The 25,794-nt window shown below is 37.3% G+C and overlaps 2 protein-coding genes across 4 annotated transcripts; both read right to left on the bottom strand.

Moving 5' to 3' along the window:
- Positions 1 to 287: 287 nt before the first annotated feature.
- LOC105038959 (mannan endo-1,4-beta-mannosidase 6) lies at positions 288 to 5,192 on the bottom strand. Of its 2 annotated transcripts, none has more exons than XM_073242894.1 (5): positions 4,203 to 5,192; positions 3,200 to 3,328; positions 1,528 to 1,650; positions 1,145 to 1,356; positions 288 to 1,021 (listed from the first exon to the last, which is right to left on the bottom strand). In XM_073242894.1, the coding sequence occupies exons 1-5, from the start codon at positions 4,596 to 4,598 to the stop codon at positions 622 to 624; spliced, it is 1,260 nt and encodes a 419-aa protein (XP_073098995.1). In that variant the 5' UTR covers positions 4,599 to 5,192; the 3' UTR covers positions 288 to 621. The 2 variants fall into 2 exon arrangements, with proteins under 2 accessions (XP_073098995.1, XP_010913204.1); XM_010914902.3 differs by having other exon boundaries at positions 289 to 1,021; positions 3,131 to 3,328; positions 4,203 to 5,183.
- A 3,249-nt stretch (positions 5,193 to 8,441) lies between these two features.
- Positions 8,442 to 17,806, bottom strand: LOC105038960 (uncharacterized). Of its 2 annotated transcripts, none has more exons than XM_010914904.4 (4): positions 17,653 to 17,806; positions 15,056 to 15,292; positions 12,573 to 12,741; positions 8,442 to 11,889 (listed from the first exon to the last, which is right to left on the bottom strand). In XM_010914904.4, exons 2-4 carry the CDS (start codon positions 15,167 to 15,169, stop codon positions 8,657 to 8,659), a joined length of 3,516 nt encoding a protein of 1,171 aa, XP_010913206.1. In that variant the 5' UTR covers positions 15,170 to 15,292; positions 17,653 to 17,806; the 3' UTR covers positions 8,442 to 8,656. The 2 variants fall into 2 exon arrangements, with proteins under 2 accessions (XP_010913206.1, XP_010913205.1); XM_010914903.4 differs by having other exon boundaries at positions 15,056 to 15,199; positions 17,653 to 17,801.
- Positions 17,807 to 25,794: the final 7,988 nt, after the last annotated feature.

Raw genomic sequence — 25,794 nt, 5'->3', positions numbered from 1 at the left:
AACAGTATCTTACACTCCAGGCCTAGAACCTCCGTGTGGGGTCCAAATTTGCATAATTAAACCCGTCTACGTACGGAAACGGACAAACTTTGCCTCTTGCAAGATTTTCGTCACTGCTGTTATAGCCAATTTTGTAGGGTCCACCATCTCCAGACCTTTCTCTTTTTTTTAAAAACGAAAAATTGAAAAAAAAAAAAAGTAAGAAGAAGACAACGACTACGATTAGTTGAGAACTGATAAAGTATAGCCAATCCGATATTAATATGGAATAGCAACTAGTTGAGCATCACCAACCAATTAGTAAAAAGCTGCATTTTGTTTGGAAATTACACTTGTACTTTTGTTCATACAATGTCATAAGAAACAGTAATTCATGATCTCCTTTGCAGAAACATGTATCCTGCTGTTAGCCAATCTTCATTGACAACAGCTTAGATGGTTTGCTGACACTCAAAAGCTGCTACTCTGAATTCTAACATAACAACCTTCACCTTCAATAGGAAAACTGATCTCCATTAGTTAAACATACATATTTCACTCCAACTAAGTCATGCATAATTCGCATGAATTTTCTTCTTATCTGACAGAAATAATTTCATATGCCTTGCAGATGATGGATCCTCATGGCTGTAATTTCAAACAGGGTTCGCCCATACTTTTCTTTCTTTGGAACAACCTCAGTAATCGACAAGATTGCTGCACTATCAACTTATATGTGGATGGGTGCTCCCATGCTACCAGTGAGAATTCATCATGATATTTTTGCATTCCTCCAACCATCAACTGCCAAAGTAGAGCTCCAGCACCAGCTTGACCCTTCTTCGCGGACTCATATACTCTATCATAGACCACCTTCAGTAGAACATCTCTTTCAAATGTTCCATTTTTCTTGACGTGCAAATTGGATCCAAACTCTAAAAACAGTACTGGTTTGTTCAATATATTCTGACTGTCATTCACATGAGAATCCACCCAGCTGGAAAGATATTTGACTTTCTCTTCCAGGCTTGCCGTTGGGATCCTAAACATGAAACAGAGGGTCATTTTCTTTGTTGTGAAAATACTGAAAACAACAATGTGATCCATTTCAAGGAGAAACTAACAAGCACTACAAGAAATAAATCAGTTGGGTATGGCCACCAACCAGCTATCAGGATATGCATGTACTGAAGCAAAATCAATATGCTCATCGGCTGAATTTTTTACGAAATCAGAGCCAAATGTAGCTGCCCATTCCCCTGGATTCACCTCCAATCTTTCGGTTCTTCCAGGCCCATAAAATCCTTCAAGTCCAATTGTGACAAGGTGTTTCTTGTCTATACTCTTGATATGCGAAGACATGTCAATAATCCAATCCTGGGAAAAATGCACAATTAAGGGTAGGCTTCTTGGCATCTCATGTGAGCACTTTGTTAATCTTTTCGACCTCCCATCTTTTCTAACAATTTGATTACGCTATCGAATACATTGGAGAAATCAAGGCAAAGGTAACTTAAGCGAACCAAGTTGCAGATCAGTTTTTGTTACCTGAAGAATAGGAGCAGAGGATTTGAATACACATCGAGGCTCATTCATGAGCTCCCAAGCAAATATAGCAGGTTCATCACAATATCTAACTCCACTATATGTGTTCCTTCTTGTCAGGATTGCCTGTAACGTTTATTTTCAGAATGCAGATATAAAAAGCATCGATTGTCTTGCAACTTTCAATGGACACAAAAGCATAAAATCCAAGTGTCTGCTTTACCAAGGCATGCACAAGATAAATGATGCTCAGCAGTCAAATTTTTCTTTGTGGGAAAGAGTAGGCATTATCCAATAAAGAATAGATGTAAGAAGGTTCTACACCATAATAATAAGATATGAAATGTCTATTTCAGCAAACAGAATCAGTGGATTATGCTGAAGGCTACAAAGTGAAAATTAAATCTTTAAGGGCCTCTTGAGTGATTAAAAACAAACTGAGCTGTGGAAGAGGACACCCAGTTTATGTTCCCAGCAGACTATGGCATGTCAATTTACAAGGTTCATTAAGTTCCACATACCTAAAAGACATGCTTGTTTTAATATTTTCCAACCATTTACTAAATAACTAAGCTCTCCTATCTCCAAAGGATTTCATCTTGAGACCATTGGATGACAAATAACAACTTACCAAAAATACTAGAACTTTGATTTTTTTTTTTTTTTTTTTTTTTGTTTACTTTTTACATTTATGACATTGCTTGTGATGCATGGGGTAAATTTTCATTATGATAGGCCACCATATAACAGCATTAGTAACTACTCTGTTCATGTTATGACAGAAGTTAAGTCATGCCCAGACCACATACAAGCCCATGCATATAGACGCCGCGAGTAGGCACTGAGACATATTCCTCTGTTTCTTGTAAGAAATTGTTTTTTTTTTTTTTTTTCTTATAAAAAATCATACTATGACCAGTGTTGCTTGGACTTCCCACAACTCTCCAAAAAGAGAAATAAAAAGGGAAAAAAAAATCAAAATATGTCCCTAATTTCCACAGGTCAGCATATCAAATTTTTGAAAAATCAGAAAATAAATGGAATTAATAAAAAAAATGAAAATGTGAAGAATGAAGATGGTGAAGTCAGAAATATGCTAAATATATCAATATGACAGGAACAGAGAAGAAAACAATCAAAAGAAAAGTAAATTTCTTCTCGTAATAAATAAAACATATATATATTAATAAAACAAAAAGTGCTTCTAATTATCTCTTTCTCTTGCTAATTCAAATCCATCTTGCATCAAAAAATCAGAATTCTACTGAACGCTCATGCAGTTGACACAACAATGGGAGATTCAACAGTTTATGGACTAAAGATTTTATATGACTAGTAACTTTGGATTGAATAAAATATTTTAAGCGCACTTAAATAGGAGGATCCATTAAGTAGTGGAAAAATTATGGAAGTATTAGGTGCATGCTTATGTTAGTTTCTGTTGATAAGAGTCACACTTAAAGATTTTCACTAAGAAGTAAACTTGTCAAGCATAACACGGAAGCTTGACAGGCTCGATTAGAATCTAAAGTTACAAACAAATACAAACTTGTCGAAAAACAACTGTTACCAGCTAATAATTAAATCAGAAAGGCTTAGAAGTTACATCTATGTAATCCTTGAAGTAGCCCCTGATGACATCAAAAGAGAAAAATGCATCTGATGAGGTATTCACATTAAATCCAGCTTCTTGCGCCCATCTAACATATTGATCTTTACCACCAAACGCGTTGAGATTATTTAGAAGACAAAGAATTAATCTTATGTGATTCCTCCTTGCTTCATAAATCGCATAATCCAAAGCCTGAAATCAAATGGACCCAATCAAAAAAAACAGCTGAACATGCATCGTGGAAATCCAATCTAATAAATTAAATATAGGTGCTTGCAGGACCAACAAAAATAATCTTACTGGCCATGGCCAAAAGGAAGTATACTTCAGTAAATATGACTAACTTAAGCACAGCATAGCATGTTAAAAAGAGCTAGGCAAACCAAAGCACTACTCTGGACCACTGAGAGGATAGGCATATCTTTGACTCCACCAATCCCTGGGTCCAAGTAGCCTAAAGCAACATGCTGTTTGGAACACCTAATAAGCAAATAGAATCATTAAGGGGGGCCACACCTTGTTTTCTTTCCACTCCACCAATGAGGCAATTCCAATGAAAGCATGCTTTTGGAAAAGCACACATACTCCTCAAGTATTTTAAGCTAACTAATCCGCTTCATCATGCCAAAACAAGCTACCTAACGGCTAAACTGCCAAAAAGTTCCAAGAAAGGAACTAAGTTGCAGAGACTTGATATTCTTCTGAAGAGAAATACTTCCATAAATGAAATTTAAAATTCCCAAACCTATTCCTTCTCCTCCTGTTTGAACTCAGCACCCTCCAATTACAAATTCAGCAAAAAAAAAAAAAAAGGGTCATGAAACGGAATCTGAAATAATCAGATAACATGATACCATGCAAAAGTGGAGATCCCTCAGGAAGTTGCGCAAAAAAATAAAAAAATAAAAAATATATATATAATGAAAAAGAAAAAATAAAGCCAAAGACTTTAAAATTTTAAAATAAAAGAAACAGGGAAAAAAAAAGAAAAAAAAAAAAAAGAAAAGAAAACTAGGAATCTGGACTAAGTAAGTGGAGAAGGGGAGGAAAAAAAAAATAAAGTGACCTGAAAGACTTGTTCATCGTAGTGGCCGGGGAAGAGCTGGAGGGCCTTGGGGCCGCCGTCGCTGAAGGCCCAGGTGCGGCAGACGGTGAGGCCCATCTCCCGGCCCCGCCAGAGCATCTCCGACACCCACTTCCGCTTCTCCGACGACATCAACCAGTAGGAGTTCCAGCCGTTGATGTACACCGGCGTGCCGGTTTCCAGGTCTATGAACTGCGTCCCGTTCCGCCCGATGAACCCCATCCGCGGCTGCAGCCACGGGATCGGGATCCGGAACCCGCCTCCCCCGCCGTTCCCCCACGAGTTCCAGTTCATGTATCCCACCGCGATCAGCAGCAGAGCGCCCAACGCCGCGTACGCTTGTCTCTCCTGCTTCATCATATCTCCTCCCCTTCTCATCTCTCTATTCCTCTCTCTCTCTCTTCTTCTACGTATATATCTTCTTTAACCAAAAAAATGAAGGAAAAAAAATGATGAATTCTTGGAACCGTACCCTTTGGGTCTCTCCTTTCAGCCTCCTCACACTTTTGCAAGCGAGGCTGTTCGGTGGCTCTCCATGACCGGGCCACCTTGGTGTGAGCATATATAGTAGTAGATCCATCATATCTGCAATGCATGTGCTGTGAAAAAAAATTAATCATATAAAATAATTGAAAATAAAATAGTAATTATGAAGATTATTAGACTGCGATTATTTCCCATGGAGATGGGAGATATTGACACTTGTAGGGAAAGGTGTGAACAACGATGTAACGAAAAAAAGCGACTAGATTTAGCTGAGGAAAGAAGGTTTTGTCTGATTGGCACGAAGACATGAAAGAAAGATGAGGAAAGGTTGGATTAGCTGAGAGGAGGGTTGTCGTTGCAGCACCGAAGATCTAAGCTCTCGGCTATTTCTAGTTGGTTTGCTCACACGTGGCTGGGGCGGGTGTGTACGTGTGACAGGTGTTGCGAGGACTTCTCTTCGAGTGTCATCAGAGATGTACTGTTATGGCATGGACATTGCCGTGTCTAAAAATTAGCTTCGAATGCATCCTAAGTAAAACGATGGATGGTGCTCAATATCTAACGGATTCATAGGATCGCTTTAGAAGCTGTATGTATGTCCAAATTTTGAGAAGCTACAGAATGACATGGTAATTTGGAACTTTTGACCAGGTTCTTTCCATACTTTTTAAAGAGGGGCAGAGAAAATCAGTTACCCTGCTGCTTTGGATTCTTCTTAGGCTGTGTCTTCCACTGGGGAGGCTTTTTTTTTTTCTCTCTGTTTTTCTTTTGTGTGTGTTTGTGTGTGTTCAAATAATTACTTGGTCATGCATGCATGTTTTTAGAGCTTTGCACAGTGCTCCATCTTGGCTTTGAGAAGCATACTATTCGAATATTAGTCCGATCGATTGGTGACCATCAATCTTTCATAACCTACTCGAAACTTCGCCTGCATGCAGGGAATGGAAGCAAATATATATCATACGACAACATTTTATGAGTAAACGACACAGTTCCAGTGCCTGATTAGCTGTCACTATGGGGAGCAGTACCAATCCTTCACAACCTGCTCGAAACTTCTCTTGTGATGAATGGAAGCAGATCTTTTGTAACGACAATGTTTTTCAAAAAAACGACACAACTCTAATGGCTGACTATATGTCGTTTTTATTGGTTCTGTCATCTTCTTCTAGTGAGTGGTATCAGAATGGCTTGTCATTTTTATATTTAGTTTCAGTTTAGTTGATATCTCATTATTTCTAATCTTTGATTTGATGGTTATCTTATATTTAGCACCTATTCTGTCGGTAAAACAATAAAACTGATTAAATTTGTACAAAAATGTGCCTCAATATATTTATGAGCGCTAATTGTCAAACTGACTGTCAAACAAGAGACCAAATGCAGTCTGGCTTCATCTTGATGGACACTTGCTATCATGTAATTTTTGCCCTGGATTGATTTTAAATATATGGATTTTGTTGCCTAGCGTTGGCCTGCCAGGGATATACATCTCTCAATGACGGAGCAAGGATCCTCCAAAAAACTTTACCACAAATTTTCATAAAAAGGTTTTCTAAATTGCAATATTAACAATAATCTCAGAACTTGTTTCCATGCTAATATTTGACCACATTGTTTAGAGTCTAATGCTGAAACTGAGCACCGCAAGGGAAATTTTATGTGCCATATAAATAACTTCCAAAGCTAAATTTCTTGCAACGACATTTTTTGCATAGCAGACAGGCATGAAACCTGGCATCCCAATAAAAACTTCATCCACCATCCACTTCCTACTTGGCTGCAGAACAAGTTACTGAAGAAAGATGGATCAGTTTTTACTCTTTGAAAAGAGGCGGTGCAACTCCTCATTATTTGGCCAAAGATGAAGAAAACAGAAAGAAAGAGAACAAAGAGATGGTATGTTCTTTTGGGATGTGCGAGGAATAGTGTATCACAAAAAATTAGATTAGCTGAGGGAAGAGGCATTGTCGTTGCAGCACCGAAGATCTAAGCTTTCATCTCTTCTAGGTTCTTTCCGTACACATGGCAGGTGTGCATGTGTACACGCTGAAAAGAATGACAGGTGTTGTTGGCAATTCTCTCCAGCTGCAATTGTAGAGCTGTAGTCTACTGTATGAGTGCAGCCTTGCCTGACGATTTGGTTTGAATTGATGTCTGAGTATAATTGTGGTTGGTCTTCAACTTCAAACATGTTAACACAGCAAAAATGGATGATTTCAAGAGGTGCATATATGTCCAAAATTAAGTTTGAAAAACTTTGCTATGACCAGATAGTCAAATAACTTTGGCTCGGTTCTTTCTAGGGTTCTATGAATATTTGCAAGTACTGAGCTTTCTTGATATAATAACCAAAATTTTGCTTGCAGCTAATAGAAGCAAATTAATCCTAATGTTAAGATTCCACAGGTAAATGACACGGCTCAGATGGTCAACCGGATGCCAGCAAAATATATCTTGTTCCTTTGGTTTCTTTTATCCTTTTAGTAATTGACTGTTCCAGCAAAATTGAGGCTCAGTCTATAAGCCTAGTGGAACCTTCAGTCTCTGTTGGGTGAATATTCTTTATCACTGTTGAGCATTGCAACCTGGGATAGGTGGTTTTGGCACTTCTCTACATGCAATTAAAGCTATAGCGTTAAGTGACATGCTGCCTAATAGTTGGGTTTGAATGGATCCTGAGCATAGCCATGGTGGCGTTCAATAGAACAGTTTCAGACACAGCAAACTGATTTCTTCTACGAGGGGCATATGCATCTAAATTTCAAAAAGCTACAAAATGACTAGATGGCTGGTAAATTTTGGTTGAATTATCTCAAAAACTAAACATATAGATCTGAAGAAAAGCAAATATCTTGATCAGCTCCTCTGGCTGTTTTTTCTTTAGCCTCTCCAGGAATGGGGAGTTTTAGACCACCTTTTAGCTCTCACAAGTGACGCAGCAAAAGTTGTTCTGGCCCTCTATCCTGATGATATAGTCCCTTAGGATGCTCCTCTCATCTTACTCTTGGTGAAGTGGTTCCTCAGCAGCTCTGCAAGCTTTGCTTTGCTCTGAGCCTCTGAGAGTCCTCATGGATGCCGAGTTCAAGGTTCTTAGAGAAAAGCAGCCTCACAGAAGTTGCAGTCCTTGTCTTCAGTAATATCAATGAACAATGCAATGCACTTCTTGACCAGGTTCTTGCAGTTGAACTCAATTTATACTCCCATCTCAAAGTCTTCCTCAATCTTGATGTAAACAGCAATGTTGCTAAAAGTGCATCAAGCACATTTTTCATCCCACAAGTGCATCCAGGTGACTTGGACAGAATGCAACGCTCTACTTTCTCTCTCTTAGATTGATAGGACTTCCCTAAACAGCACACAACCGCCCAGACTGCATCAAATGCCACCCATACTAGCATGCTGCACAGGCTTTGATATCATGGTGAGTCAACTATGTCTAACATTTGGAACTCAAGTGGAAAGCTGCGGTAATCACTATAATACGATGAAGAAAATGTTTATCTGGCCACAGGCATGCACAATGACAACAGACTAAACCGGCACTAGGAGTAAAGTTCCCAAACAGCCACAAATGAATTTTATCATGCTGATATCCAGGATGCAAAAGCAAGTATTCTGTAAAGCTTCACCTTAAGTTGTATTTGTTGGTAGGGAGCTTCCGCAGCCTTGGGTCCAGTTTTCTAATAATTCAATCTAAGAGCACCCCACTAGTTAAACCTAGCTGCACCAATCTTTTAAAGTCTTGATCAACTCTTCCAAATGAACTTTTCATCATGCGATACAGTTCTACATAATTACAACTATGGCTATCATCATAGATAGCAGCATTATTTTTTGAGATAGAGAGAGAGAAAGATAGATTGGACAGAGTCCAATGAATTCAAAGATAGAAACATATCCAAATGCATCTAATATGCATGAAGTATCATCACTCTATCATGTGCTTTTTAAGTTAATAAGGCAAGCTTCTTTTCAAGACGTTTGGCCGAGCGGAGAGCTTCCAAAGCCTCTGTTTGCTTACCTGCCCGTTTCAAGTTAAGAGCTCGAAGCTTCTCCGCTTTGATCTGTTCTTCCAGATGAGCTTTTTCTGCTTGAGGATTTCCATCCTTCTCAACTTTTGGCTTAGACTCTAATTTGCTGGAAGGTTGCGCTCCAAAATCAGTATCTTGCCACCCTATTGATTTGAGGGCAGACATGAGTTGAGGATCAAGCAGATCCTCCACAACTGCATCACCCATTGCTTCCAGTTTGCCAGCAGAAGTGCTGGTGCTTGAACGTTGTGAATCCAATTCTTCTAATTGGTTCTCCAATGCCTTGGCTAGTTCAAGTTCAGCCTCTGATTCCTCCATCTTTCCTTCTCGTCGCAGTTTCAAAGCATTACGCTTGTGAGAGAGGGACTCCTGCTGTATTTTTAAGCGATCACGGCCTGAAATAGGTTTCTTTGACTGGTTAGTTTTGCTTTCTTGCATGACAGTAGTGTTGGGAGTAGTAGCCAGAACACTTGCACTACCCGCATTGTTTTGTTGACCATCTTCCAGACTCTTTTCCAAAATTTTTGCTTGCCTCAGTTCTTCTCGGGCTTCTGCCAACTTCCCATCTCTCTTTAGGGCAAGAGCCCTTCTTTTCCTAGCTAGAATTTCATCCTTAAGATCCCCAGTCCCATGATCTAATCTTTCTTCAGGTGCTGGTGAATTATTCGTGGTAGCAACATTTATGTCTTTCTTCTGAGCCATTTGAAGAGTTGGGCCTCCATGTGATAGTATTTCAGTTTCACCGACGGCCTCTTTGGCACTAATCTGAATTTGTGGCCGGACCGGAAAAATTGCAGGAGAGGAACTATTGGCTTCTGGAGTTTCTTCCCATGCTGATTCTCCATAAGCTGGCCGTGAAATCTTTTCCTCCTTGCCTGAGAGAAAATCAAGCAAGTCTAAAGGCTGGTCTATAGAACTTTCGGCAGCTAGAAGACCTGGTCTTCCAAATTTCTGCAGCTCATGCGACGATGTTTCTGGAACTTTCACAGCAGATCCAGGTGGAAGAGGTTTTCTTGCTTCACTCATTTTCTTAAAATCGACATCATATGCATCTTGTGTCACGACCACCTTATCCTTTGGCATATTATTCATAACAACAGACAATAAGTCTGCATCAGCATTTTGTACATCACCAGTACCCTTCTGATTATCTGATCTCTTTTGTGTTTCCAGAGATCCAAGTACATGTGACTCCACCTGCATAGACTTGGCATTATGCAGGTTATCCATCTCTGCCATCTCATTTTCCAAGGCCTTTGCCTTCTCCAGCACTTCCTCGGCCTCCTCAGTTTTACCTTGCCGTCTCAAGGCCAAGGCTTTTCTTTTTAAAGCTAGTAAATCCCTCTGAATTTCAGCCTTGCTCCTCATTGCCTTCCGAGGTTTTACAGAAGGGACACTGTCATGGGAAGATTCATCATTCATCTGTTCAGTGGGTTTATTTGTCACACCAACAGACTCAACATCATCATCATTCCATCCCAAATTCTTCAAAACTGACAGCAAGGCTGGATCATGCATGTCTTGTTCTGTTACCTCTGCATCCCCCCCCTCCTCTCCAAGACCTAAGGTCACAGAAGCACCTTCATGGGTACGGGTTGATTCCAAAGTCTTCTTGCCCACTTTAGCTACAGGCCTTTTTGGAGCATTTTCCATCTCTTCCAATTGTTGCTCAAGAATTTTTCCTTTCTTCAGTTCTTCCTCTGCCTCGTTCAAGCGCCCTTCCCTTCTCAAAGTGAGTGCCTTCTTTTTCAAAGCCAGTAGCTCTTTCTGAATTGCTAGTTTACTTTTTGGTGGAGATTTAACATATGAGTTACTTATTTCTGTAATACTCTCCTCAACAGATGTCCCTGCCACAGATGGATCTCCAGAAACTTGAGCAGTTGAAGTCTCCAGCTTCAGTTCTGGTGTAAAGATTTCAGCATCAGACTGCATGCTCTCCATGTCCCTCTCCAGTAGTTTAGCTTTCTTAAGCAGCTCCATTGCCTCTGCAGTGTTGCCTGCTCGTTTTTGGCTGAGGGCCTCTCTCTTCAGGGCAAGAACTTGGCTCTGCAATGCATCCCGGTCCACAGCAACAGATTGCATGACATGATCGGTTGCTTGATCATCATCTTCACTCCAGCCGAATGATTTCAAGGCAGCAGCTAGCTCTGGGTCATTCATATCATCATCTGTCACGTCAAAATTCCCATCAATAGCAAGATCATCTATGACACCTGGAAAGTGGTTGAAGCTCCTGTCAGGGTCAGATGCATGGTCCAATAGTAAATCATCTTGTTTGTCATCATCCATACTGCGGATTAAGGCAGATAGCTCATCGTCAGAATCTTCATCCTCACCCAAGAGCTCCCGTTCTTCTAGTTGTTTTTCTAAAATTTTAGCCTTCTTCAGTTCTTCCTTTGCCTCAGCAAGCTTCCCTTCTCGCTTAAGCAAAAGAGCCTTTTTCTTGTGAGCAGTGATCTGAGACTTATCAATGCCACCAGTTTTCCTACCTTGAGAGGATCTTGAAGTGATTTCTCCAAGAAGATTTGACAGTTCACCCTCCAAACTCACCTTTGCAGACTTTTTATCTGCATCATGAAGATCAGCATCAGACCATCCCAGTTCTCTAAGATCAGCAGCAAGGTCATCCTTTTCCTTTTTACTCCTTTGTGATGGTAACTTTCTTTTACTACCCAACTCTTCACTTTCATCTGTATTTTGGGAGCCAGCTGTACTGCTCAAAATTGAAGCTTTTGAAGCCATTCTACGGCTCTTTCTTATTGCAATTTCTAAAGCCCCAGCCTGCCTCTCAAGTTCTTTACCACGCTTGAAGGCTTGAAGTGCTTCCTCAGACTTCCCTTGTGCTTTTAGGATCTTATACATTTTCTTCTCCTCAACAGCTTGCTGACGCAATTCTTCTGGACTACCAGACACATCAGTGTGGGCAATATTGTGCATTTCAACAGATGTGCTCCTAATAACACCTAGTTCCCTAACTGGAGTAGCAGACTCATTCAAACTCGAACACGAAGCGCTGCTCCCAAATTTCTGATGATCAGAAATTGCATCTGCATGTGATTCTTCTCCAGATGGCAAATGCTGCTTCCCATCAGTTCCAAGAATCTGACCTAGAATTTCTTCCTCATGCTTTAAGGCAAGTTTCAGATTACCTGTCCAAAAAGCATATGAAGGAAAGGTAATTTTAGTGTACATTTATCAGCAAGCTTCATAGTTATCTACCAAATAATCAAGTAAACCACTCCAAGTCAGTAGCTATCTTAAGGGTGAAACGTTTATCGTCAGTATCACCAAAAAGGAATTCTTTGTCTTTGTGCATGCCGAAGGCAGCTGCCCCCATCAAAATTCTAAAGTAAGAAGATCATCTCTCCTACTTAACTCATGACATATAACAGGAGCGCTGCATCAAAATGCTAACTACTTTATCAAAAGTAGTCATGTAGATATAAAAAATTAAAATGTCTGCCTATCCTTCTTTCGAACTAAAGCAATTTTCCAAGAAAAGAAGTTCCATCCCCTTGACCTGTTTGATTGATAAATTTTTCATGACTTCCCATAAACAAAACAAATTTTTGGAAGTTATTAATGGGAAACTTTAATAGTTCACGAATGATAAATATGATGATGTTGGACTAGTGCCCTCTTATGTTCCTGCTAAACAAGATTTAATTGTACAAACAGGAAGGACTAACCCTGCTGTCTAAGAAAATTTATTTTCATGATACCTAAAGATGAAGACAGAGCAATCAACTAGCAAAAGTAAAACAAAGTATAATCAACTAGCAAAAGTAAAACAAAGTATAATCAACTAGCAAAAGTAAAACAAAGTATTGACCTTTTGCAGCTCGACTTTTGTGTCCATATCTCAACTCAAAGCGTGCCGCCTCCTCTATTTTTTTGCAAGGATCACATATTCGAACTGGTGAGTCACCTTGTCCACGTAAAACCATTCTCTGCTGAGTGCAACTATTGCAGAACAAGCCCCCACATCTGCGACAATGATGCTATAACAACAAAAGCAAACATCAGTATGGACAAAAGCTTTTTCCTTCAGGAAGTTCTATATAGATAATATGGAAAAATACACATAGGTCACTGCAATAGATTTATATGATTATTCTGATTGAGACACATTCAGACAACTTTTATATCAAGTAGAAAAAGGTTTTCCCTTTTGAATAGCAAATAACATTACAGAGAGAAAAGAAAAGACTAAAAGGGCCATATCTCTTTTCTTCCTTCTAGTTTGCAATATATAGCATTCAACATCACTTTCTGAGCAGGAAGTACTATTCATTAGTCAACGTACCTCTTATTTTATTTTATGGAAGTGAATAAATTCTAAATCAAGTGATTGTGTTTTCATGGAAACTAGTATAAACTTGACTTCCATGCTGAATACTGCTTCAGTGCCATGGTTTGGGGAATTCAAAATGTCAGTGATGCAGAGCAGATTTAGGGGATTTTCAACATGTGCTATATGACTGCCTCCTTTCCAAGGCATACATGGGCTTTGTTCAAACAGCAGTTTCAACATATCACTTGGGCAGATATCTGATCTTCCATCATAACAACTCCATGCTTGACTACTATGGACTGAGACAAGTTGAAGGGCTCACCAGTCATAGCCTATACACTATGGAACTTATGAAAGTCAAGGAATTAAGAGATCTTCCAAGGTTTCAGACCTCAGCATGCCAAGTTCTCAGAATTGCCTTACATAAAGCTTCTTTAGCTCCTTAGAAAGGGCACTGCAAGTCAGATGCCCCAGTTCCTGGGATGCCTCTTCTGCTCAACTACCACCTCAACCTACTTTAGCACATTAGATACCCCCTCCACCAAGATTTCTCAATATCAATTTTGATGGCTCTCGCAAAGGACCTGATGCAGCTGCTGCTGAATTTAGAGTTCGAGATGAATGGAGTCAGCTTTAGCAGCTGGATGTCAACCTTTGGCTGGGTGACAGTTCCCATTGTAGCTGTTTGCTGCATCTAATAGGTATTCATCATGCAATAACAATCTTACATGGTAGTAAATTATGGATAGAAGGAGATTCCAGCACAGTTTTTGCATGGCTACAGCGAGTTGTAGCGGATGTCTATATCCTTGTTTATTGCATCTCAAAGAGTCTCTGCGGCATCTTCAGGAGGTTCGGATTTCCCATGTTTTTAGGGGAAGGCAACCAACCTGCCACTGGGTTGCCAATTTGGATCTACATTTGATAATTTTTTTGGTTTGGGATTCTAATCTGTCACCTGGTTTCATTCATAGCTCTTGTCATGTTTGACTCTTAGGGAACTGTCAAACAGGGCGAGGAATGAATGCTCAATTGCTTATTGTTCCTAAAGCAGGGAACTGTTAACAGATAGCCCAGGAATGTTTGCTCATCTCTTTCCAAGATATATCATAGACTGAGGGGACAACCATCCATTAATTTGCATATACAGCTGGAAATCAAGAGTTCAGGGCAATATTGACAGAGATAGCTCAGAAAACCAACATGGAATCTTATATTCTTCTGTAAACACATTCTCAACACCAAACTATTGGTGGGTCAAACTATCACCACTGAGAGAATCAAAAGAATTGCTAGGAAGTACTGAAGGCAATGCATAAACCAGTTAACATCATTGAGACCAAAGTGAATCAGAAAGGTGTAGAGCTGTTTCAACCTATCAGCTGCAAACAATTTCTTGTCTGTCTCTTAGAAAGTTAGAACCGGTTAAGGGATCACCAAAATTAGAAACTCCCCAAGGTTACTTGCTACCTTATCCAAGATACTTCTATTTTCTGAAAAGCGAACATATTACATGTGTGACACAAAGCAAACCAGGCACCAGGCAGCTGACTCTCCAGCTAGCAGGTGATAATCCTTTTTGTCTTGTTATATTGCCCATTACACTAATCATTGTGATTATAACCAGGGTATATCTACCTATAATAGTAACTGAAATCTTACATTTTGTTTTTTGTGTTCATCAACAAGGTTAACAAACTTTAATTATATATAGAATGATCACCATCTGACCCAAATAATCAAGAAGTATTACAAGAGTACATGAAAGAATAAATAGAATCCTGAAGAAACAACTAATTTCTAAAATCCTTAATAACATCATCACCATGAGCATATGCAATTTACAAGAATAATCACACATGCAGTAGATAAAACTACGGCATTGTAAAATATTACTTTTCTTCCAAATGAACTCTATTAACTGGAAAATGCTTCATAAATAAAACAAATCAAAACAATACAAATGAAGAAGAGAATGAGAACATGGGTATAAGATAAATGTTATTAAGAAGGATGCAGACCTTCCTATTGATAAATGTGAACTGAGAAGAACAACCCTGGCAATGGGATGCATCAACCACCCAACTTCCACCTCGCACTGATGGCTTGGCTGGCAAACCAATCTTTTCCAGCATCTTTCCACTTTATAAAGACCAAAAAGGAACCTGAGGTGAGGTTAAGAAAAGAGAATGTTCAGACTCCTTAGCCAATTTTCTTTCTTCTCTCTCTCTTTCTTCCAGCTCTGGCTCTCAGATCATCTAACAAAAGATATGATGATGATGTTATGCAAATGGAAGCAAATTACAGTGACCTACACTATTCTAAACAATCAAAATGTGCCATAATTAAAATTGTTGATTGAAATGTTCAGTTATAGAGTGAGGAGGATTTGACTAGATAATATTTAGACACTCACCATTAAAATTTCAACCAAAACCAAAGCAAATCTATCTTTGAACACAGCTTGAATGAACTTGAAAGTAGTTCTGGCCTCTCAAGTGAGGTGGTCAAGTTGACTAAGATGATTAGATGGGCTGTATAAGTGGTTAGAGCCTGATCTAATATCATTTATGCAGTACTAACGATAAAAAATTTAAAGAGTCTGCTCTCAAGCCCTCCCCAATCTAACACCCATTCAACCAAATTCAAATCATAACAAATAAAAATTAACCCTCACTTCAACAATCTCAACCACCATTAGAATTAACATCACTTTATTGGGTCTAGTGATATTAGGCATGCCATATGTTTCTCAAAGGAATTTCATGTTCGCTATAAGACCTAATATGGCATACCATTCATGGACTTTGAAGGACATCCTCGCAAATCTGAATGATCAATGATCTCCATTGATTTGTCTTCCCACTCCTCTTGAGTTCATAAATGTTTACTGTTTGACCAACCTATATCTTCACCATAGCCTCTCCTTGCTATAAAGAGTATCAATTTCCTTCACTTTTATGGATCAAGCCTCAATTTTTTACTGGAAGAAAATTATGCTTCCTCAAGTGAAAGAAGAAATCCAAAGTAAAAATGATGATCACCAAAGTGAAAGAAAGAAGATTTAAATAAGAAAGAAAATAACCAAAACTACATTGTGCTATACGCAGTAATGTACAATTTGACAATTAATTAGACACCATTTTCGAAAATCACTATACATGAATTTGTGCTGTTAATGATATTCACTTATTAAGCTCGACTTAATATTGCTCGGTCATCGGGCTAATACGCAAATATCATAAAATCCGCTAAAGACATTAATTATTCTTCATCAACTAATATGATGACCAATATTTTTTAATCTTTCATCGGTCATCAAAATCAGTAAGCCTTTTTTAAAGCTACAACTCAACCTTGAGTGCATCAATCATAAGCACAAACATGATGCACCCAAGAGATCAAGCTGGAGATAAATTTTCTCCATTCATCTCTGATTTCCATTGATACTTTAATACATGCACACTCTTCCTCCAGTATTTGAACTCATTATTTACTATTTAATTATGTTAGAGCATTTTTTTCAAATTTGTTTCCAACCTTGAACCATCATTACAGATGTGGCTTGAAGTATCACTAGTTGACATTAAACATCTCATCTTTTCATGAGAGAAGGGAGCGATGGTACCGAAAAAGTTGATTATCTAAATTTAAGTATGTCCTTATCCATGAAGAACTTGATTATAAGGTCTTCAAATGGTACATGAAGAATGGCTAATGATAACAACCAAGTGGTGAATCATCAACACTGTTGTGTAAAGTTAACTAGAGACTTTAAGAAATATATAAAATTGGATGGTACATGGTTACCTTCGTCCATAAAAATGGTGCACTTTTACTTAAGTGGAGATCAATGATAAATCTTTTCATCATGCTGCATGAACCATTTGACTTCTCTCAACAATGTAAGGGTGACTATAAATTGTGTTAGGGCATTTAATCCAACACCCAAGGTTGGATTACACACTACTTCAATTCCATGCCTGCCCAGCTATCATTAACTTTATCATCTAGAAAGCACAGCCTCGGCTTGCAATAATCCATAACCAAAGGCTTTCTTCCAACCAAACTTCGCACTTATAATCTTCATTCATCATCTCCACATTCATGTAGCCTTGTCACTAGTTTGTTATGCCAGAACTCAAAAAATAAAAAAAGAAAAGAAAAGGAACCCAAAAAAAAACTAAAAGAACAGAAAATAAAAAACAAGAGGTGAGAAAGGGCTTCATGAATATTTTACCTGCACACTCGAGATGGGTAATATCTTAGAGACGAGATATTTTATATGTTTTCTTTCCGTCGGAAGAATCATAAATAACTCCATTACCAATAGCATAATAATATTAATTTGGAGAACGACGAAAGGGAAGGGAAGGGACGTAGGGATCAACAATAGACAGTTCTGAGAGACTTTCAAATAATCAGATATTGCAAAAATTGAGAATTAAACGCATAAAACCCAAGATCTGGGCAACTGAAATCCTAAAATTCGGATTGGATCGCTAATATTTTAAAGATTCAGACAGTGATGCAATCAAGAGAAGGATTGAAACTAAATAACCGATACTAAAAGAAAAGAAGACAAATTCGAGAGGGAAATCGGTGGTCGGGTTATTACCTCAAGAGAGAAAAAACACGAGATTTGATAAAAGGGACGAGCGATCGTCCTCCAGGAAGAAAAGGCAAAGCAAGGAAGAAGACCCGGCCTATTTATTGCGGCAAATATCGGCAGTACGGCTTTCATTTCCCTTCAGGCTTTTACCCGCACTCAGTGAACCGGCCGGGTTTTGTGATTCGCCGGGCCGAATCCGGGCCATCAAACTAATCGTACTCGACCCAATCCGATTTGATTTGAAGCCGGTCCACGGTTCACCAGTTCAACCCGTTCTCGTAGCTAGCACCGTCCCCAGCGAGTTCTCAGAATCTGTTGACCGGCGGGTTGGCACTAGATCTTGTCAAATAAGGAGTTTCTGTAGAAAATAATAAATAGTAGAGGCGACTAGCGGAGGAACCGACGTGTGATTGATATCGGGTGGCGGGTCAAACGGGTTAACCTATTCAGATCCGCTTATTTGGCTCCAAGTTTTCTTTTCTTTTCAGTTTGGTAAGAGAATTTTCTGCGGGGCAGGTCATCGTTTGACACGTCACCTGATTGATATATATATATATATATATATATATATATATATATATATATATATATATATATATATATATATATATGTGTGTGTGTGTTAATTTTCCGTGTATATCTACAACGATAACCCTTTCGTATCTAAGCTTCCGTCGGCCGCTCCAAGCCTCCCATCTATTGAGAAAAAAATAAAAAAAAAATCATAAAAATCATAGAAAAATTAAAAAAAAAATTAAAAAAATCATAAAAAATCATAGAAAAACAAAAAAAAGATTAAAAAAATAGAAGATAAGATCTTTTTCCATCTAGATTGTTATTTTTTTCTGCTAAGTTTTCTTTTCATTTTATTCTTTTTTCATAGATACGAGAAGAAGGAGAGCACATTGACGGGTTTTTTTTTTTTTTTCCGCTACCTTTTTTTTCTTTTCATTTTTTCTTTGAGGGATCCGTAGGGAAGGAGAGTACCTGAGAGAGATCCTGGGGAAGGGCAGATCTGTGGGGAAGGAGAGATCTGTGGGTAAGGGGAGCATCTGAGGGAGATCTGGAAGATCTATGGGGAAGGGGAGCACTTGAGAGAGATCTGTGGCGGTGTGAATTGGTCCTTTGAGGTTGTGAGAGCTAAATCTTGATAGAAGAATTGATTATTTTTTTTGTTAGGGTTTGAAGGATTTTGTTGAGGCCTAATCCGATCCGATTCAGTCTGATTCGATCTTAAACAAAATGGATATATCCGATCTGATCTAAACTCGATCCGACCCGAGATAGATATGGGATGAGTATAGAAACAAATTTTTCATCACGAGATGGATATAGGCATTGATCGATCCAACTTAAATTTGATCCGTTGCCATCTCTATTTGTAATTTAATCTTAAAAAAATTTTTTATCTAAAAAAAAAAAAGATAGGCATTTCCTAGGTAGCCCCAACCCTTCAAAAAGCCCTTTGGGAGTCTCAAAGAATTAGACCCAAGATCACCTGATCCAATTATAGAGTTTACCCACTTGAATAACTATATTAAATATTAAATAAAAAAGTAGGAAGCTCACCAAAAAATTTGAAACTTATTATAAAAATTTCATGACAAATATTAGAATCCATTTCATGACCTGATCCACCCCAACTCACAAGATGAGTAGACCATCATCTCGTTTGTTTAATTGATGATCAAAAATGAAACTAAATAAATTAATTCATCTAACTTTAATAATAAAATAAGTTTTTGACACTCCAACGAAAGATAACTAGGAAAAGCTGATCTTGGATTTTCAGAAAAGTTGCAAACTACGTTTTTCATGCACTTATCTCTAACACAATTTAAACGACTCAGCCATTTCAATTAAGCAAATTCTTTTTAATATATGTATTAAAAATATTCTTTATTCCATTATTCTCAATGAACTTATCAGGGATCAATCGTTTCTTAAGTTTCATCTTGATGCCACCCCATTGATCAGCGACCAATCATGATCCCTAAGTTTCCTAAGTTTCATCTTGATGCCACCCCATTGATCAGCAGATATTTTCACAAGGCCCGGGAGCACGGAACACCGCTCAAAGCGCAAGCGATAAAAAGCTCGTACCAAAAAAACAAAATCCTTTATACCTACGCTCTTTTTGCGCTCTCCTTTTTGCACTGCCTCCATGGACTCCCATTACCACCCCACTCTCTTCCTCGACACCAGAGTAAATGACCAAAATGCCCCTCACCATCCAAACAACATCGTCTCAGTCCCGACCGAGATTCCCTCCCCGCCTGGCGACCTCCCGGCCCCATCCCCGTCCGCCTCCCTACTGCCGAAAAGAAAAGCGGAGGAGGGGAGCGAGTGGAATTCGGGGAAGGGGTTTGGTCACTGGTGGTTTGAGGTCTGATGAGTGATGAGCGGCCATGATTAGCTCGCAAGTTGGGTTTAGTTTTTTTGCTAAGAAGTCAACTTTACTTATTAATGTACAAGTTAAGACCTGTGTACAGACCCATCAACAGGCAAAGAGTCTAAGCTAGTACATAAGATTAAAAAGAGGACCTGAAGCAGAGAAAAATAAACAATATAATTACAGTAGTAGCAGCAAAATAAGCTGTTCTCAAAGTGGCAATCATAATAGAAACAAGTACAAGTATGAAAAAGGATGATGATGAGACCAAATTGTCCATATCATCATCCTGATATGATGATACCATCAAAGTATAATGATCCAATAGAGTTGCTGCTTAGAGAGTGAATGATACAAGTAACAGCCAAGCATGCATAACAAAGGCCTAGCCGTGCTGAAAAATTTATAGAAGCATAGAATCATAAATGGAAATAGATTAACATATCTGCAACTCATGGCAACAGTTGACTAACATCAGAACCTTGAGATTGATAACAATATTTGATTGCTCAAAATTAACCTGAGCATAGCGCTCCATATCCCCCACGAGAAAAAAAAAAACTGTGAGATTGAATTTGAAATAGCAGAACAGTACGGATCCACTCCAACATTGCAGACTTATCAATGGATGGCAAGCAGCAGCAGGCAGCCATGTTGGAGAATGCACTAGAAGAAAACCATTTAAGCATGTAACATCACAGATAAAAAGTATCAGGTAATTAACTGAATATGATTGAAATGCATAGCCCCACATACCATCTTGAAACATCCCCAGGTTAACAAAATGAGCAATGAAGATCTGATAGCAGCACACCCTCGCTAGAAAAATTAGTAGAAGAAAACTATTGAAGCATAGAACACCATAGAAGAAAGCATCCAAAAACTGAAGGAACCCAAGAGAAATGTATGGAGGTGATAAACCGTAATAGCAAATTGGCAGCTGTTGGAGATCCAACTTGGCAAAGAACTGCAACCTGAGCCAAGTAAGATGAGCATAACACATACTATCCAAATTAGCTGCAGGTCACCCGTAAGCAGAGCTGCAATCAAAATACCACAAGGTTATGCAGAAGATGAGCTAGGGATTTCTTTTAACTCTACAAATTGTATATGCATATATGCTCATGCTACAGTACTGCATACGGGCACTTTTCTTTCCCTAAAAAATAAGAAAGATAATGTGAAGTTTGTATGCTATGACGCATGGCTGCTTGAACTTGACATTGATTGAAGAGGTCTTTTTTTATCTTCTTTTCTGATAAATCAAGAACATGAGTTTTTATAAGAAATGATTTACTAAGACAAATCTCAAACAAAATTATTTATGTTAAACTTTTTATTTGATTATTCATCAACAAATTTTTAAAAAACAATATTGATAAAGGAGTTATATTTTACGCACACAAAGTTCTTCATTAGAAGATTCTTTTCTCAATGTTTGAAGGGATGTGATTGAGCCAAATTTAAGAATAGCTATCCAATATTAATATAATCATCCCAATAATCTGGCCTAGTTATACGAATTTGGTCCACCACTTAGCCCATTACATTCCTACGGGGAATGATTGGGTTTTGATGCCATAAACTCTTCTTGGAAGCTTAGTGTTTTAAGGAGATGCACAAAGACAAAGCTTCAGACCATGATGGATACCCAAACTTTTTTTCCAACACTTTTGGTACCTAATTAAAGATGATGTGATCCAAGCAATTCAATACTTCTTTACTCACTCCATGATATCTGATATGTGAAAGCGGACTAACATCATTCTAATCTCAAAGATCAACAATCTTATCAAGGTTAGCAACTACAGGCCAATTAGCCTGTGCAACACTATCTACTAGATTATAGTAAAAATATTAGTCAATCAAATACAACCTATTCTTCCTGGCATAATCTCTCCTAAACATGGTGCTTTCATTCCAAGTTGCAGCATAACTGAAAATATTGTGACTTATTAGAAAGGGCTCCACCATTCATAAGGCTTGTGATAATGAGGATTGATATGGAAAAGATCTTTGATTGTGTTCATTGGTCGTTTCTATTTAGAATTTTTGCTCAATTTGGATTTAATTTCAAATTCATTTAGTAGCTTTATTCATGCATTGTAGCCCCCCATTTTGCATTATCCATTAATGATTCTCCTTCTCTATAGTTCGAAGCTTCTATGAGACTCCGTCATGGCTATCCATTATCCTCTTATTTATTTATTCTGTCTGCAAAAGTTTCTATCAAGGTTTCTTCATTATACAATGACCTCTATCCTGCTACAAGCCTACAAAATTTCTAACAATAGCGCATCCAACAATGTCCCTCGTTCTCTTTGCCGATGTGGGATGCTTGAAGGCTATTATTAGTACATATTACTCCATACTCGGTCAAGCTATTGACCCGACAAAATCACAATTGAAGATCAGCCGAAGAACTTATATAGTCATCAAGGAACCAATGAGAAGCCTTGTTTCTGTAAGGACAAACAATGGCACCGAGACTTATCTTGGGCTTCCCTAACAAGGGAAGCTTTTAGAACTGAGGGATCTTGCTTTTCTCGATGGCAAATTAACCAAGAAATAGCAAGCTAATAATGGAAGGTTTTATCACTAACACCTTGGTCGGGAGAGAAGAATAGGAGAGAAGAGAAAGGAATAGGAGAGAAAGTTAACACTTTCTTTCAGTTGGGAGTTTTTTCATGAAAGAAAAGGAAGGAAAAAGAGAGAAATGGAGAGAATATAAACCCCCTCAAATGTTCAATCTTTTTCTCCACTAAATTGGACAGATTTGGAGAGAAAAAAATTGAAACTTAAATGAATTTTTATAATTTCTATTATACTCTTACGGCTTATTTCCTCCCATCTGATTAACTTCTTCGGATAGAAATAACAGAGCCACCACTCTTGCTGAAGGAAAAGCCATCTCCTCCACACACACGACTGAAGCAGAAAGACAAAGAAAATCAGGGAAAGACGTAACAAACTGAAAGGTATGATCTTATCCACTTGCATTTTATTTTTCTAAAATTTATACTTCTCTTATTTTGGACATATGTAGGAAAGGATATCTGTGGGGATTGAGAGTTTTTTTACTTCTCTTTTTTTGGACATATGTGTGGACGGAGATATGTGGGGATGGGAGTTTTTTATCTCTCTTTTTTGGACATATACGGGGAAGGAGATCTATGGAATGGTGTTTTCTTTTTTGGACATACGTGGGAAAGAGGAGTTATTTATTAGAAAAAATTAATATTGCTACAGCATAATTGTTTCCATAACACACTTATTTTATTTAAATTTAAATTAAAATAGATGTTTAGATAAAAATATAAGAAAATGAAGAAATAAATGAGTTTCTTTTGTGGGAGAGAAGTTGACGACTAGCTGCAGCTGAAGTTGTTTGTCGTGTTATAAATTTTATGGTGCGACACAGGCTTCATCGCTATTAGAATTATATTGATTGGCCTATTAGTCAATCTTCCATAAAAAGACAACTAGTATGAGATGAAATAATATAATATTTAAGTACAAATGAAAAGTGTCGTGATATTATTCGAAAGGGATCGTAAGCTTTTATAAATTTATATGAGATCTTATAAAAAGATGATGGTCTTCAACCCACTCAACGAGCAATAACTGAATAGTAAGTTGCTAAGTTTTTTCATATGTTATCACATAATGTGAGGAATTGTACGATTTCATTCTTCTTTAATCGCTCTAATGAGATCATTAGTCGTCATTTTTATGGAGTACTAAGAGCAATAATATCTTTAGAAAATCAATTTTTGGTTCAACCTATAGGAGCACAAGTTTCTTCAGAAATACTCAACAATAGTAAGTTTTATCCATATTTCAAGATAAATCAAATTTTATTTAATTTATTTCTAATTATGTATATATGTATTTAAATGAATATTTACATAAAATTTATATATTAGGATTGTTTGAGAGCTATTAATGGAATACATATTCGTGTAAAAGTGTCTCATTCTGATACCCCAATATATCGTGGTAGAAAAGATTATCCAACACAAAATGTGTTGGTTGTATGCTCATTCAATTTAAAATTTATATATATCTTGTTTTCCTGGGAAGGAACGGCATCTGACTCAAAGATAATTAAAAATACACTTAGGAGAGAAGATAAGCTGGAGATTTCTAAAGATAATCTTTAGTAATTAATAAATTTTATATTTTTTATAATTTAATAAAATAATTATTTATTTTTGTTAAATTTTATTAAGTAAATAGTATCTTGTTGATGCGGGATATATGCTAAGAAGTAGGCTTATCACACTTTATAAAGGAATACGCTATCACTTGAAAGAATACTCCACTCGAGCAGCAGAAAATCCTCGAGAGTTATTTAATCTTCAACATACATCATTATGAATACAATAGAAAGATCATTTGGTGTATTAAAGAAATGATTTTCTATGATCGAAAGCATAACAGAATCTAATTACTCGGTTGACACATAAACAAAGATTATTTTGGCATGTTGCATCTTGCATAATTATTTAATAGAGATAGATCCTGATAAAAAATTTATTGATGAAGTAGATCAAAAAATTTTAAACTAATCTTCACTTGAAGAAGAGGTTCCTACTCTAACGGATGATGATGAAGATGCTATGCGAGGAGATTTTTTAAGAAATTATATATATAGCACTTGACATGTGGAATGATTATGTAGTGAATGGCATCCTATGGTGATTACTATGTTATTTGTTTGTTTATTGCATTATGTATTAGACTTATTGCAATTGAGTGTACTTAATTTTTTTTATAATATTTATGATTAAAATTTTTATGCTAGTATTCAATATATATTTTATATATTTTTTATATATTTTTATGATATAGATATTATCAATAAGTGGTACAAAAAAAGATCAAGTAAAGAAAAAAGAATATTTAAGATGGATAGCTCAAATGAATGATGTGTTCATTGCAGCAATGATTTACCAACAGCGTGCAGAAAATAGATCTGATGGAACTTTCACATTCACTGCTTATGCTTAAATTATCAAAGATGTAAGTGAAAAAATTGGCATAGATTTGAACAAAGCTCATTTGAAAAACTGCTTTAAGTCTCTTAAGGCAAAATTTAATGAGTGGTTTGACTTATTTAGAAATAGATTAAGTGATTTTGCTTAAAGTCCAATTAAAAAACTATGTATAGCAGAACCTGAGATTTGAAAGGAACTAATAGAGCTATATTTTTGAATTTGATTATTTATTTTTTTGATTCTTAATTTGATTATTGTTAATACAATTTTTACAAACTTATATATATTTTTTGTATTTAGATACATCCTGATGCAGAAAAATGGAGGACTAAATCTATTCGTAACTATGCGAGTTTAATGAAATTATTTGCTAAAGATAGGACAATAGGTGAAGGTGCCGAGACTACAAAGAAGAAATCACAAGGATGGGTTAGCTTAAGTGGCAGTCACACAGATATTACTCATGATATTGATCAACTGATATCCCAAAATAAAGTTTTGTTGGAGGATTTTGATGACATGAATGATGGACTTGATGTGCCATCCCCAAGACCACAAATTCAAGTTCAAACTAAAAGTATAACAAGTTTAAAAGGTCAAAAAAGAAAGCCTTGAAATAATATTGATCAAGAGATTGAAATTTTAAAGTCAGCAATTGACAATGTTGTTGATGCAATTAGACAGAAAAATTCTATTATCCAAAAAGTCGACCAGGGGTCTATACAGAAGAAGAAATTTTCAATGAATTGATGGCCA

Source organism: Elaeis guineensis, chromosome 1 (assembly GCF_000442705.2).
Source record: "Elaeis guineensis isolate ETL-2024a chromosome 1, EG11, whole genome shotgun sequence".
NCBI classification, from domain to species: domain Eukaryota; kingdom Viridiplantae; phylum Streptophyta; class Magnoliopsida; order Arecales; family Arecaceae; genus Elaeis; species Elaeis guineensis.
Note: the sequence above shows the minus strand (reverse complement) of the source record. Positions and strands in the feature narration are given on the sequence as shown.

Coding starts and splice junctions, on each gene's coding strand:
- LOC105038959 (XM_010914902.3), bottom strand. CDS start 4,598: ATGAGAAGGGGAGGAGATATGATGAAGCAGGAGAGACAAGCGTACGCG. Junction 1,357..1,527: donor CCTCTGCTCCTATTCTTCAG/GTAACAAAAACT, acceptor CATTTTTCCCAG/GATTGGATTATTGACATGTC. Junction 1,022..1,144: donor CATGCATATCCTGATAGCTG/GTTGGTGGCCAT, acceptor TTTCATGTTTAG/GATCCCAACGGCAAGCCTGG.
- LOC105038960 (XM_010914904.4), bottom strand. CDS start 15,169: ATGCTGGAAAAGATTGGTTTGCCAGCCAAGCCATCAGTGCGAGGTGGA. Junction 12,742..15,055: donor TCACATTTATCAATAGGAAG/GTCTGCATCCTT, acceptor TTGTTGTTATAG/CATCATTGTCGCAGATGTGG. Junction 11,890..12,572: donor CAAAAGTCGAGCTGCAAAAG/GTCAATACTTTG, acceptor CTTTTTGGACAG/GTAATCTGAAACTTGCCTTA.